General features: G+C 59.2%; 1 protein-coding gene and 1 non-coding gene across 2 annotated transcripts in view; one reads left to right on the top strand and one right to left on the bottom strand.

The window, feature by feature from the left end:
• The window catches only part of CDK18 (cyclin dependent kinase 18), a 9,893-nt gene extending 4,043 nt beyond the window's left edge, over nucleotides 1-5,850 (top strand). Inside the window, exons 8-15 of the mRNA XM_040262974.1 lie at nucleotides 730-853; nucleotides 949-1,069; nucleotides 1,833-1,930; nucleotides 2,147-2,252; nucleotides 2,364-2,406; nucleotides 3,206-3,296; nucleotides 3,588-3,665; nucleotides 4,319-5,850. Of these exons, the coding sequence (XP_040118908.1) occupies nucleotides 730-853; nucleotides 949-1,069; nucleotides 1,833-1,930; nucleotides 2,147-2,252; nucleotides 2,364-2,406; nucleotides 3,206-3,296; nucleotides 3,588-3,665; nucleotides 4,319-4,353 (696 nt within the window). The 3' untranslated portion in view covers nucleotides 4,354-5,850. The remainder of the gene's footprint in view (nucleotides 1-729; nucleotides 854-948; nucleotides 1,070-1,832; nucleotides 1,931-2,146; nucleotides 2,253-2,363; nucleotides 2,407-3,205; nucleotides 3,297-3,587; nucleotides 3,666-4,318) is intronic.
• Nucleotides 5,851-12,752: 6,902 nt separating this feature from the next.
• TRNAC-GCA lies at nucleotides 12,753-12,824 on the bottom strand. Its single transcript has one exon. It is a non-coding gene; the product is annotated as a tRNA-Cys (tRNA).
• Nucleotides 12,825-14,046: the final 1,222 nt, after the last annotated feature.

The raw sequence follows: 14,046 nt of genomic DNA, 5'->3' as shown, positions 1-14,046 counted from the left end.
TGTAACCCTCCCCGCTTCCAGCACGTCTGTCCATGGACTGCCCCCCCACGGCTGCTGTAACCCTCCCCGCTTCCAGCTCATCTGTCCATGGACCACTCCCCCCAGGGCTGCTGTAACCCTCCCCGCTTCCAGCTCATCTGTCCATGGACCGCTCCCCCCAGGGCTGCTGTAACCCTCCCCGCCTCCAGCTCATCTGTCCATGGACCGCTCCCCCTAGGGCTGCTGTAACCCTCCCCGCTTCCAGCTCATCTGTCCATGGACCGCCCCCCCAGGGCTGCTGTAACCCTCCCCGCTTCCAGCACGTCTGTCCATGGACTGCCCCCCCATGGCTGGTGTAACCCTCCCCGCTTCCAGCACGTCTGTCACTTGAGAGCACCAGTTACCTGCCAGGGTGAAGAGGAGCTTCCGGGGAAGCTTGCAGGAGTGAATGGCCCCTCCTGAGTGGGCAGGCTTCCTGGCCCACAGTGGCCCCTCTCAGCTCCCTGCTGGAGCGCTCTCTCCTGCCCACCCTGCTGCCTCCTCTGTGTGCCCGGTGCCCTCCCCTCTGGGTGGGGCCTAGGACAGGGCGTCCACGTGGGCAGGAGAACCAGGTAGCCTCCAGTACCTCACCTCCACCCAGTTGCATCCCCCACCCCATCCCAGCCCCAGGGCAGAGGTGCAGGCTCCATTCCTCCCCAGCCCCGGGGCGTGCTCCCACCTCGGGCTGCCCCCTCTCTTCTCTCCCCACAGATTTTCATGTTCCAGCTGCTCCGGGGCCTCGCCTACTGCCACCGCCGCAAGATCCTGCACCGGGACCTGAAGCCCCAGAACCTGCTCATCAACGAGAGAGGGGAGCTGAAGCTGGCCGATTTTGGTGAGGGCCAGAGCCCGCGGGGCTGGGAGGACCCCAGAGTCTCTCTGGGATGCAAGTGCATGGAGCAGGGAGGTGCAGTGACGGTTTGCTCCTAGGACTGGCCCGGGCCAAGTCAGTGCCCACGAAGACCTACTCCAATGAGGTGGTGACCCTGTGGTACAGGCCCCCCGACGTGCTGCTGGGGTCCACGGAGTACTCCACCCCCCTAGACATGTGGTAAGCGAGCCTGTGGGACCTCCCGACTTGCCTCTGTTGCCCCACGGGCTTCTTCAAAGGACTGTCTAACTTCCTTTGAATAAAAGCTATGTGGCATCCTACGGAACTGGATATCAGAGAACTAAGTCAGGGCTACATCTGGGTTTCCCTGGTTCTCAACAGACTGTGCTGGGCTGTGCTTCTGAAATACCCCCCAGGAGCACATAGGGGGTCACCAGAGGGTACAGGGGGGCCCCCACAGTGCATATGATGAATCTTCCCCAAGCATCAGTTCCGCTGAAAAATTTAGAAGGGATGCATTATTTTTGTATTAAAATTAACACACACAGGATTCAGTGTAGAATGAAAAGTTGGCCCAGGTTTCCAGGTAAAACACGGGTCTCTGATGAATGGCCTCTGCAGTATGCAGGGGTTTCCTTGGAGAGTGACTCTGTGGGCTTCTCTCTTCCCGTGGGGGTACACGATGGAGAAAGTTTGAGATAGCGCAGCTTGAAGAGCTGCCACAGGGGTGCTGGCTATGCAGACGCCAACCCTACAGAGTAAAAGGGGGAGAGCTCAAAGCGTCCTGAAGCCCAGAGGCTCCCCAAACGGAGACTGCAGTAGGGGGCCATGCTGTGCTAGGAGCCTCGGCAGCCTCGGGCCCCCCACCCCCGTGCCGTGACCCACTGGAGCCTCCGTGGCGGCGATCGCGGGGGAGCAGCGCCAGGGAGCGTGGGTGCAAGGAGGCCCAGGCTGACGCCGGCCTGCCCATCGCTTCCTGCAGGGGTGTGGGCTGCATCCACTACGAGATGGCCACGGGGAGGCCGCTCTTCCCCGGCTCCACGGTCAAGGAGGAGCTGCACCTCATCTTCCGACTCCTCGGTCAGTCTCCTGCCGCTCCCTCCGTCTCGCCTCGAGGGGGCGCCAGCACCCCGTCCAGCGCGGACACTTCCTGGGACGGGGGCGATCCTCCAGGGCGGGGGTCCCAGTGGCGGCGGCCACTCTCTGCCCCCACCTCCTCCCTTGCCACCCACCCCTACCCCAACGTCGCCCTCGGCCCTGGCCTCTCACCCTCCCAACCCCTTCTCATCTCCCCAGGGACCCCCACGGAAGAGACGTGGCCCGGTGTGATGGCCCTGTCGGAGTTCCGAGCCTACAACTTCCCCCGGTACCTCCCCCAGCCGCTCCTCAGCCACGCTCCCAGGTAGCGCCTCCTCCCCGCTCCTGTCCCTGTGGTCCTCACGGCCCCTCTCGGGGAAGCGGCCTCGGGGCTCGTGCGCCCCCACAGGCCTGAGCTGGCTCCTTCCTCCCGCAGGTTGGACCCTGACGGCATCAACCTCCTGAGCAGCCTCCTCCTGGTGAGTGTGCTCCCTGCCGGCCGTGGCCCAGCAGGCAGGGAGTTGAAGCTTCAGAACGTCATCCAGGCTCCCAGTCCCAGCCCCGGGCCCGGCTTGGGGCTCCCTGGGACCCCCTGCCCCCCCGGCACGAGAGGAGCGCCAGCCTCCCCAGACTTCAGAGCAGGCGTGCTCCAAACCGAAACCCCAGTTCAAACCCTAGCTGCGTAGCCCGTGGGCAGGTTACAGAACTCAGCTGTGCCTGGCTTGGCTCAACTGCACAGCAGAGTGAATCACTCACACCTTGTAAGATGGTTGTGAGGGTAAAGTGAGGTTGTTGAAGACACTTAGAACGGCGCCTGCCTTGCTTAAGCCCCCAGTAAGGGTGGTTCTTAGTACTACTTGTTAGTATTACTGGTATTCAAGTTATAATTGTGTATACTTTTGCATCTGTATTTCCATCCCCAGAAGAGATCATTTTCTTTAAGTCCCATGTCTGATTCTCCTGGTGGCTGGGAACCTGGGACCCTGAGCTCTGGGCCAGTCTTGAGCTGGGCTAGCAGCTAGGTGGAGAAGGCAATGGCAGCCCACTCCAGTACCCTTGCGTGGAGAATCCCAGGGACGGAGGAGCCTGGTGGGCTGCTGTCTATGGGGTTGCTCAGAGTCAGACACGACTGAAGTGGCTTAGCAGCAGCAGCAGCAGCAGCTAGGTGACCCGAAGGGTTGCTCAGGTCAGACTGGCCCTCTCATCTGGGCCAGGGGACTAAGCGTAGGGGTCATATTGCCAGAGGGGTCCCTGCAGCCACCACCCTCTGCCTTTCAGTATGAATCCAAGAGCCGCGTGTCAGCAGAGGCGGCCCTGAGGCACCCCTACTTCCGGTCTCTGGGGGAGCGCGTGCACCAGCTGGAAGACAGTGAGTGCGAGGGCGAGGCTTGGGGGGCCTCCCTGGACCCGGGAACGGGGCAGTGGGTCTGGGCGAGGAGGGAGCAGAGCCCAGAGCCCAGGGCCCAGGTCTGGCTGAGCAACCTGGCTCCCTGTCCCCGGGTTTTCCTTCGTAACAAGGGGAGCAAACCCATCCTGGGGCTGCCAGCCCGACTGAAGGGGTGCCCCAGCTCCCCGCGTGTGGTGGGCGAGGGGCTGCAGACTGCAGGAGTGGAGCCGGTTCACTGAGCGGTCTCCCAGCCTGTGCCCTCTCTGTCAACAGCTGCCTCCCTCTTCTCCCTGAAGGAGATCCAACTCCAGAAGGACCCCGGCTACCGGGGTCTGGCCTTCCAGCAGCCAGGTAGGGGCCTGTCCTCCCCACTGCTCGCCCTGACTAGAGGACGCCGAGGGCGGGCAGCGCTTGCCTTCCTGAGGAACAGAGATAGGGCCGGGAGATGGGGGCTCCTCCCCAACTCGGGTCTCTCTTCCGGGGGCCTGCAGGGAGCAGGGCAGGGCCGGTTTCCCTATCTGCTGCCCAGGCTTCCTCCCTGTATCTTCCTCCTCAACCCGCGCCCCAGACAGAACGCCGCATCTCAGAGTAGCCTCTTGAAGGTGCGCCCGTTTCCTGGTGCCTTCTCTCGGTGCCTACACTCTGAGCTCCAGGTGTAGCCTCTATCCTGGTAGAACTGCACTTATTTCCAGACTAGCTGATGGCCTCCGACGTGATAAGTGCTTTCCATATAGCATCTTATTTAATCCTAAAATTTTCCTTGAAGTCGATACCATTGGTTAGTGCTCTCCATTTCTCAGGCAAGGAGACTGAGGCTCTGGGAGGCTGAGCTGCAGTTTCACACAGTGAGTGAGTAGAAGGGATGGGATTAGAGCTCAGGACTGACCAGCTCCTGAGCACATGCTCTTGCTGGCTCTGGCAGAGCAGTCCGACCCTGCTGATCTCAGGCGACCTTGGCCCCTGCCTCCTCCTTGCAGCCCCACATCTTTCCTTCCATTTTCCAGGGCGAGGGAAGAACCGCCGACAGAGCATCTTCTGAGCTGTGCCCGCCCTCCTGTGGCCCAGGGGCGAGAGGTCACACCGTGCACAGCTGCAGCGGGATGGGGCCCGTGCGGCCTCAGAGGACAGATGCGTGAGGTGGGAGACCTCGGGCAGCCCAGCTGGCCGTGGCTGCTTCCTCTCCCTGCTTCCCACGTGCCTCCCCAGTGCCCTTGGCCCAGACACCAACTCCTCCACCCCCTGCCCTGGGGCCAGGCATGAGCTGCTTCCCTTGGAAGAGGCGGCAGGCAGAGAGAGACCTCAGGCACTTTCCCACCCTGAAGCCCTTGGGCACCAGCAGGAACCCACAGGGACTGGAGAGTCCAGAGGCTGAGCTGAGCACTGTGCCTTGGACTTGGGTGCCACTGTGCCCCCCGACCTCCCGGGGGCCTGCCTGCCTGCCTGCCTCATCAGTTTGGTTGAGACTCTTTCAGGCCCCTGGGAGCCCGCACATCTTTCCTCTGTTTCCCCTCTGAGAGCAGGAAGCGACATGGCACCTTGTCTGGGACCCTGGAACCCTGGGTGCCAATGTTTGTGCCAAAGCCCCTCCCACCTGCGGGGGTGGCCGTCCCCAGCGCGACAGAGCTGCACCCCCTCTCCCATTGCCCCCGACTTGTCCCCACGGCCCGCTCCCAGCCAGGGGCCCTGTGTGCTGCTGGTGGCCTAGCCAGTCCCATGGGGCCCTGGCTCCCTGGCCACGCTCCTGCAGCTCGGTGGAGCCTGCCCTCCCCCCCAGTCTGAGCGGGATCGCCTTAAACTGCAGGCGGTGGAGCACTGCCCTGGGAGCTCTGCCTCCCGCTCCTACCAGTCTGCCCTCTCCCGAGAGCTCTTCTGCTTATCATCCCCGAGTGCGGGGGCGGCCGTCCCCAGCGCGACAGAGCTGCACCCCCTCTCCCATTGCCCCTGACTTGTCCCCACGGCCCGCTCCCTGCCAGGGGCCCCGTGTGCTGCTGGTGGCCCAGCCAGTCCCATGGGGCCCTGGACCAGCATCCTGCGGGCAGCACCTGCGTGTTCAGGCTCACCCTGAGCCTGGTGTCAGGCCGGCCCCAGCTCCATGGTGTTGCACAGCCTTCTTCTTCTGCTCCTCCCCGGTGCCCATGGCTCTGTCCTTGCTCCGGCCTGTCTGGAGCCTCCCCATGCCCAGAGGAGGCCAGGCTCACAGTCTGAGGTGCAGGAAGATGGGGCGGGATGGGGTTGGCTCTTACCCTGGACCCCAGGGGACTGGGAGTGTGTGGGGCCATGGCCCCCAAGAAGGCACCTCCACCCCCCTATGGAGCACACCTCTTGTATTCCCAAAGTCTCAACACTGGGCTGGGTCTTAGATGTCAAGGCCAAAGGGAGGCTAGGCCCCCTGCCCACCCTCTTCTGCCTGAGGAGCAGCCCTGGAGGGTCTTGGCTTCCCCATAAGACCCCACCCCCACCCCCCGCCACTGTACTGTGAATGTCCTGTGACTCAGCATAAAGACAGATAATATATTTAATTCATGTGGTACAGAAAGGAGTGAGCAGTCTCCTGCACAAAAGCTGATGTTGACAAACTGACGCCAAAGGTGGGGGACGGAAGGGCCTCCCCAGGCCCCCTGAGTGCAGGCCGGGCTTGTGTCTGTGCAGATAAAGCGGAGAGAGTTTGGTTAGTGTGTGTCCCTGAGCCCACTCTGGGCCATGGGCCTGGTGCCCTGAACTCTTCCTGCGGTATTCTGGATGCTGCTGCCTTCAGGGCTGGCAGTCAATCCCGGGTACCCTGGGATGGATGCAGGAGAAGCCTGGGACTTGGTTCTGTTGCCGCCGTGGCCTGAGTTGCTGCTGGGGGCCCTGGGGAAGGGTCTGGGTTCTGTCTGATGTAGCTGACCTTTGTGCTCCCCCAACCGAGTGAGTCTCTGACTTCTTGGGAGGCAGGGAGGAAGGTTTAAGAGAGGGCTGATGTGGAGAATGGTCAAGGCCAGCACAGCAGAACTAGGGAGACCTGTATTTCCAGCCCAACGGTAACTACACAGACCTGACTCCCCTTCCCGCTTCCCAGATGCCCCCTTACCCTGGGTCTGTTCACACCTCCTTTCACACTAATCTCCCAGAGTTCTCAGCGTCGTGCTGTGTTTTCCAGTTCAGTGTCCAGGTTTGTTCTCCCCAAGACCACCCTGAGAATGTCAGGCTGCGTCTGATGCCTCACATGTGAGTACTTCCCAGTTTGCTGGCACACGTGAGGGGCTGGCTGCTTCCCAGGGGAGGAAGCTCGTGTTGAAGGCTCGGGTGGCATGCCCAAGACCACGGATGTGGACGGTGGGTCGGGGCCTGGTTCTCCACACTGATTCTGCCAGCTTTAATCCCCTCACCTCCTAAAGGCAGCCGGTCACCAAACTGGAGGGCAGGGGCCAGGAACCACATTGGTGGGGATCCGCGTTGGGCTTTTGAAGTTGAATTTGGGAGGAGACTAGCAAGACCTGAGGTTTGCTGAGCCCCCTACTATGTGCCACCACTGTGCCTCTTGTCGAAGCCTCACAGCAGCCCCCTTTCTGCCCGTTTTGCTGGTGAGGACAGCAAGGTTCCCCGGGGTTAAATGACTCGCCTAGGGTCCCACGGCGAATTAGAGTCCAGGTCTGTCAGCCACTGCAGCTGTGGGTCTTCAAGGAGGGCAAAGAGAGAAGGGGGGCGGACCGGAGAAGCACACAGGAGGGAAGTTGGAGCAGGTGCTGCTTCGCTGCAGCTCCTCTTGGGACCGGAGGCCACCGCTGTACCCCGGGCAGCGGCACCCAGGGGTTCACACAGGCGCCGGCCCCACTGAAGAGTCTGGAGGGGCAGGGTGGCCGCTCTTGCTGAGGCAGCTCCTGTCCTCTCTGGAGGCTGAAGTGGTCGAGGGGACTCTGGGGGTCTCTGTGCGGTCATCACAGCACTCTGAGTTTCTGCCCCAGAGAGCTCCGGGGCGGAGTTGGGAGGCTCCCCGCAGGCCTCATGTGTGATCAGTGCCTGAGGAAAAAGGATGTTACTGGAGAAGGAAGCTGGTGGAGTGATGGTTGTGAGCGACTGGGGCAAACGGGCCTTGAGGGCCGTCCTCAGCCTCTCCAGTGGCCAGACCACCAGCGCACGGGGCAGGTGTCCTGGGCCCCTCTGTCTTCTGGGCGCCCCACCGTCATTCTCATACGCCTCTCCCAAGTGGCGGCCTGCCCCTGGGCTGGAGTCCCAGGCTGGCCATCTCCTCCTCTGGCTGCCCTTTGCCGTCTTCTGCCCCTGGGATGGGTCAGGAGTGCCTGGGGCACCCGCTGGCTTCTCCCTTCACCACACCAGCCTGGCACGGGCATGGCGCCCTGCAGGGGCCCTCAGCTGCTGACAGGAGGTCTTCAACGGTGCTGCAGGGGGAGGCTGGGCTCGGCCCTGGGGCCGCCTCTTCCCTTCCTGCGGCTCTCAGTCATGCCATCTCTCTGGTCTGGGTGGTCAGGGCTGCTGGTCTGACCACAGTCACCACCCTGTTTGCCTGCTGGGCTCCAGGTGTGGGGCATGTGCCAGACGTCCTTTCCTTCCTCCTCGAAGCAGCTCAGTTCCTTCTGGGCTATCTTTGCACCTTCACCTCTGCTCAGACCCGTGCTTCCTGTCTTGACACAACGTAGCATCCTACGAGCCCTGGTCTCCAGAGCAGATCTTCAGCCCCAGGAATTTGTCCCAGCCTGGCCCTTAGCTGGGAGCTAGCACGCCGAGTTGCGGGATCCTGCACCCTCTTTGCAGCAGCAGGAGCTCAGACCAGTTGGCGTGGATGACCTTTCTCTCAGCAGATTTGTATCAAGCACCCGCCGTGTGACAGGCATGGTGCTGGGCCCAGAGGACGGGGCCCTGAGCAAGATCACCTTGCCCCTGCTGTTGCAGAACTGATGTTCTGGTGAGGGGGAAAAGCATTACCCAAATTAAGCACCCCGATGTCAAGGGTTCAGGTGTGAGGAGGCAGAATCAAGCAGAGTCAGGGGCCTTGTGATGGCACAATGTGGTCAGGGGCCTCTGGTGAGATTGGGGAGAGCAGTGCCTCATCAGTGGGGGACTGTGTGGACCCCCAAGGACAGAGTGCTCCAGTGAAGACCCCCAAGGGAGGGTGCGTGAGGATGAATGAGGAGGCAGCGGGGCTGGACGAAGCACATTGGCCTGGCAGGGTGGCGAGTGGGCTGGCAGGCATAAAGGACAGACGGTTCTGTACCTCGCGCCCATTGTGGAGCATGTAGGAAGTGTGGTTCCAGGTTTCCATGCTGGAAATTCACAGGTTTTCCAGCAGTGGGGCCAGGTGTCAGAAACTTAAAAAATATATATATATATATATTTTTTTGGCTGTATTCAGTCTGCAGCATGTGGGATCTTAGTTCCCTGACCAGGGATCGAACCTGCACCCCCTGCATTGAAGCATGGAGTCATCACTGGACCACGAGGGAAGCCCCATCCGTCACTTTTTTAAAAGCTCCCCAGTTGACCCCAGTGTGTAGCCAGGATAGAGTCCTGTGGGGCATGGGAGGGACTCTGGATCTCACTTTGAGCTGGGAAGCCCCTGACCCCTGCTTTTAAAGGCTGAGAGAGGCCAGTAGCATCCACGCCCCCCCCCCCACACACACTGGGAGGCTTCGTCTGCGGAGCCTCCCTGGGAGCAGGGCCCTGCGAGCAGGGCCCTGCGATGGGACTCTCGCTCCTTTCCCACAGCGAGCCTGAGGCTCTGGGCCCCGCGGAGCAAGGGGGTTGTCAGAGCTCATACCCCGCCTGCCGCCCTGAGGTGCGGCGCTAACAGGATGGCCCCCACCTGCCAGGGCTGTGTGGGCAGCTGGCACCTGGCTTGCCTGCTGCATTCCTGGTAACTGGGAGCAGGCCTTTGCCCTTGGGTCATCTGCGGGCATGGCTGACAGGCCGCCAGAAGCCCCAGAGGGCGAGGCCCTGCGCCCCATCCCACCGCATGGCCCCTGACGTTGCCCAGCCCCTCCTCGGGACCCTCCGGGCCTCCCCACCAACTCATCAGGCAGCCTTGGGCACTGGGGGCCCAGCTGCCACGCCAGCTCTGTGGGCAGCGTCCGTTTTGACGGGTGGTGCCCTGTTCCAGGGAGGGGGGCGCCAGCTCTCCTCAGGCAGGACGGACTGGGCGGGTGGCGGCTGGAGGGACTGCAGGGGCCACTTGTTGGTGCCTTCTATCTCTCTGCCCCTTCCCCTCTGCCAGCCTCTCTTTCTGCTCCTCCCCCGTCCCTTCCTCTTGCTGCGGGCCCCCCGGAGTAACACATGTCCAGAGATGAATCATCTGATGCGGCCTCTGCCTTAAGGAAGCCTCTCCCAGCTGCTCACCCAGCCCCCAGTCCCTGGGACGTTCTCTCGACACCGGGCACCATCGCTTTCTCCTGCACCCGCGTCCGCCTCGTCCTGGTGAGGTCAGCACAAGGCGTGGCTGTGCAGCAGCTGTGTCACTCGGGGGCCCATCCAAGTGGCAGGGACACGCTCAGCCCTCTAGGATGCCATCAGCGCTCCTCCCTGCTCAAGCTTCCAGCCCAGCGCCTCATCTTCCTGTCTTCGAGCTCCTCCCACCCACATTCACTCATTATTCATCCAAGGCTTCCTGACCACACGCTGCGCTGTGCTTCCAGTATCTGGGACACCAACTCGACCCTGACTGAGACCCCACTGCAGGAACTCAGAGTCTCAGCGTCAGTTAGGATGTGGTCTTTGCTTCCTCTCATGAGGTCTGGGTTACTTGGGGGAGGGGGAGTTGTTCATTTGAAAAAAAATGTACCAAGAGTTTTTTTTCTTTTTTTGCTTTTCTTTTCTTCAAACACAACCAAGACTTTATACCATCCATGTTTTCCCTGGAGGAGGGGTCAGTGGGGTCCTGGGTTTCCAGGGAAGAGCCTTGCACATCCAAGGCTCCAAAATACAGGAATCTGGATTCAGATCCCTGCTCTGCTGTTTGCAAGCTGATAAATTAGATCATGCTTTTTTTTCTTGCATTCTTCCCCCTTGATAAGATCTCTATTAGCAAGAATCTATTAAGTCCTTTCTACCTAAAAGATTTTGCAAGACTTTAGGATGACCGCATCCTGGTTTTGTTTCCACAGAGCTTTAAGTATAGTTGGGGAAGTAAACGTGCAAAGAGTTTTATGATAAAAAACACTGGGTCATAGGTATTACTTAGTGGATCAGCTGCCTTCTGAGGTGGTGAGCTCTCTGTTCCTGGAAGCATCCAAGCAGAGGATGGGAGACCACTTGGGAATTCCAGTGGCATGCAGTGTTTCTGCCAAGTCTTACCAGGTTGCATAGGAAGGAGCTGTCTTGGGGTGGGCCAGATCTCTACTTTGCCAAGCAGGACAGGAAGATACAGCCTGCAGGTAAGAAGCGTCCCTCAGAGATGCTAAGAGGAGTGTTGCCAACCGCGGTTGTAGGCTTGCAAAACGCTTCCACCTGGATTACAGGATGCCTGGAGCGTCCAGTGGGGCCATTTGCTTTGAAGCCAGACCACCTTGGCCTTTCTAGACCTGGGGCTGACTCTGGGCTGTAGGAATTCCTAAAGCTGGAGCTGATGAGGACAGGAGGGAGGGCTGCCTTGGAGCAGGAGGAAGGGCCCAGCAGTCAGGGCCCAGTGCTGTTTCCTGCCTTGAGGTGATGACTTCAAATTTACCCTCAACCACCTGTGTTTCTACACCTCTGCTAAGTGTTCTGCTTGGTGGCGGAACTGACTGCCCTGCTTCAGGGTACCAGAGGAGGCAGGGAGATTGGAGTTCCCAAGCGACAGAGGCAGTGGAGCTTGACGGTCGAGAGCAGAGCTCTAGTGCCGGGCTGTCTCGGCTTGAATCCTGGCCCCATCACTTCCTAATTGTGGGATCATCGAAAACGGCTTCTCTGTGCTTCAGTTTCCCCATTTGTAGAATGGGGTGATCACAGGATTAGTATGAAGATTAGATGAGTTAATACACGGAAAGCACTCAGAATTTATTGGCCACATAGAAAAGCACCACTTAAGTGTCAGCTGTTGCTATGTTGCCTGTCCCCTAAAGTGGAAGCCAGCATCATTCTCTCAAGGGGGAAGGGTTGTAGGAGCACAGGAGGGAATAAAACCCATCTGTCCATGGGAACCCACCCATCCTTCCAAACTGCCACCAGAGTTTCAGAATTCTGATGTCCCTTGGACTTCCCAAATGGTGCCGTGGTAAAGAATCCTCCTGCCAATGCAAGAGACTTGGGTTCTGTCCCTGGGTTGAGGACATCCCCTGGAGGAGGACATCCAACTGTCCAACTCCTCCTCCAGTATTCTTGCCTGGAGAATTCCCTGGACAGAGGAGCCTGGCGGGCTACAGTCTGTGGGGTTGCAAGGAGTTGGACACGACTGAGAATGCTCACACACATTCATTCATATCCTACCAGGTGTATGTCAGGCAAGGTACTGTGAACTTAACAATTACCTAAATCAAAATGTTTAGGTAACATTCAGTTCAGTTCAGTTCATCGCTCAGTCGTGTCCATTTCATTTCAATGTTAATTCCAGGAACTTGCTGGAACCCACCTCTGCAAGCCCTTCCCTTCCTTGCCTGCTCCCAGGTAGTGAGTGCCCCCAGGTGACCCTCAACTTGGAGTTAAGACCTTTAGTCACATGGCAAAGTCAGTCTTATTTCTAGGTGTTTCCATACTCTACTCCTCCAACCCCCATCCCACCCCCAGAATACTCAAAAGAATGTGGCCCTGGGCCACAGAGGTGCTCCTAGAGGCCTCAAGACATCCTGTGGGCTCCCACCATCATCTCTAAGGGGCTGTGCGTACCCCAGCGGGGTGCCCTCTGGGTCCCAGCCCTGACCCTCCTCTCTCTCCAGTCCTGTGTCTGCCCACCCACTGCACACTCCTCTCCTGCTAGCAGACCAAGGATCACCTTTCCCTGGAAGGTGACTTCTCCTTCAAGTCTTCCAGCCTCTGCCTGGACATCCCCTCCCACCTCCTGCAGCAGCTCAGCCAGACGCTGGGCCTCAGGCAGGTGTTGGGACTCAGTGCTCCTGTACCTACAGTGATGGAGGTGGGAAGTGTAGATGTCCTCAGAGTGCCCTCCCTGCTCCTGATGTTTCATCAACGTGTCTGTTTTCACTTTAGGGTTTTGTGGGAAACTTTTCCCTCTGTCTTCCTTTCAGGCACGCCTCAAATCCTCCTCCAGGAAGCCTTCCTTGATCAATCCCTTGAGCACTACGTGCTCAGTTCTGTTGACACCAAATAGGCCTACACCAATGCTGATGCAAGGGCTTCACGGGGGCCTTAGCCCCTTATAACCTCCATTTCCCAAGAGTGAAGTGAAGTGAAGTCGCTCAGTCGTGTCCGACTCTTTGCAACCCCTTGGACTGTAGCCTACAAGGCTCCTCCGTCCATGAGATTCTCCAGGCAAGAATACTGGAGTGGGTTGACCATTTCCTTCTCCAGGGGATCTTCCCAACCCAGGGATCGAACCTGGGTCTCCTGCATTGCAGGCAGATGCTTTAACCTCTGAGCCACCAGGGAAGCCCTTTTCCAAAAGGCCACCCTAAATATACACAACCTAAGGAAAAACACAGAGCTAAGTATGGAAATGTGGCCTCCGGGTAAGTTCTCCAGTAAATGCTCCCCGGCTCCCTCTCCACTTATACCTACCCCACCCCGCCCCCCAAGCCTGTCTGAACATTCACAGCCTGTGGTCGGCACTCACGTATCCACGTTTCCAATCTGTTAGGTCTCTTCAATGGGTTCAGGTTGCCAGCTGCCTAGGCTGAAGAGGGCCATATCCTCGTGGGTGTGCCTCCCCAGGCATGCCACCCCACTCCCCAGTTACTCTGCAATGATAATGACACCAGTTATGTGTTTATGGTTATGGAGGTGCTTTCATGCACGGTAGCCCATTTTGCTCTGAGAACACCCTGTGTAGTAGACAGGACATACAGGAGAACTCCCATTCAATGGATGTGGAAACTGAGGGCCTGGGAGGTTTAACACCTTGCAGAGTCAATGAAGTGTGAAGCAAGGCCTCCCACTGGGTATGCTTACCTGCTGACTGCCCTCTGAACAGCTTTGTTTGCCAGCTCAGGTTTTAGTCCATTTCAGTGTCGGGGCTATTAAGCAGTGGTCTCCGGGAACTGGCAGGGGAGCCAGAAAAAGCAGATTTGACTTGTAATCTAACCCACCCAGCTGGTTCCGGAGGCAGCCAAACTGGGGAGATCTGGTCCTGCTTCCACCCCCTTCCCCTCCTCCACAGCTGCTCTGGCATCCCTTTGCCTCCCTCCACACTGCCATCCCCAAACTCTGGGAGCCGCAGGGTGGGGCCCCAGGAGGATGTGAGCCTATGGACAGGCGGGATGTTTTTCCTGCTCTGCCCATTGTGTGGGCTGAGAGCATGAAGTCACCAAGTCTCCTGGCAAGCTTTCAGCAGAGCAGGGAGCGTTTCCCGAGGGAATTGACCCATTATGAATGGCTGAAGCTTTTTACAAGTTTTGGCATTTCTTTGGATCGGCCAGACTAGGGGAGCCCGGGAAAGGAAGGATTTGTAGACTCCCAGTTCCTGGCAGCCTGCTGCAAGGCTGAAGGTCCCAGGGACCTTGGCCGACCAGAGGTTTGCCAATGCCTGACCCTAACTAGGAATGGCTCCACACCTGAGGGTGGGAACAGACCTAGTCACCTTGGAAACTTCACTGAGCTCACCCCAGAGGAAAGGCAGGGTCAGAATTGTTTTAAAGCTGCTCTGTGTTTGTTG

This window comes from Oryx dammah, unplaced genomic scaffold, assembly GCF_014754425.2.
Source record: "Oryx dammah isolate SB20612 unplaced genomic scaffold, SCBI_Odam_1.1 HiC_scaffold_21, whole genome shotgun sequence".
NCBI lineage: Eukaryota > Metazoa > Chordata > Mammalia > Artiodactyla > Bovidae > Oryx > Oryx dammah.
The sequence above is the reverse complement of the archived record's forward strand: the minus strand, read 5'-3'. Positions and strand labels throughout refer to the sequence as shown.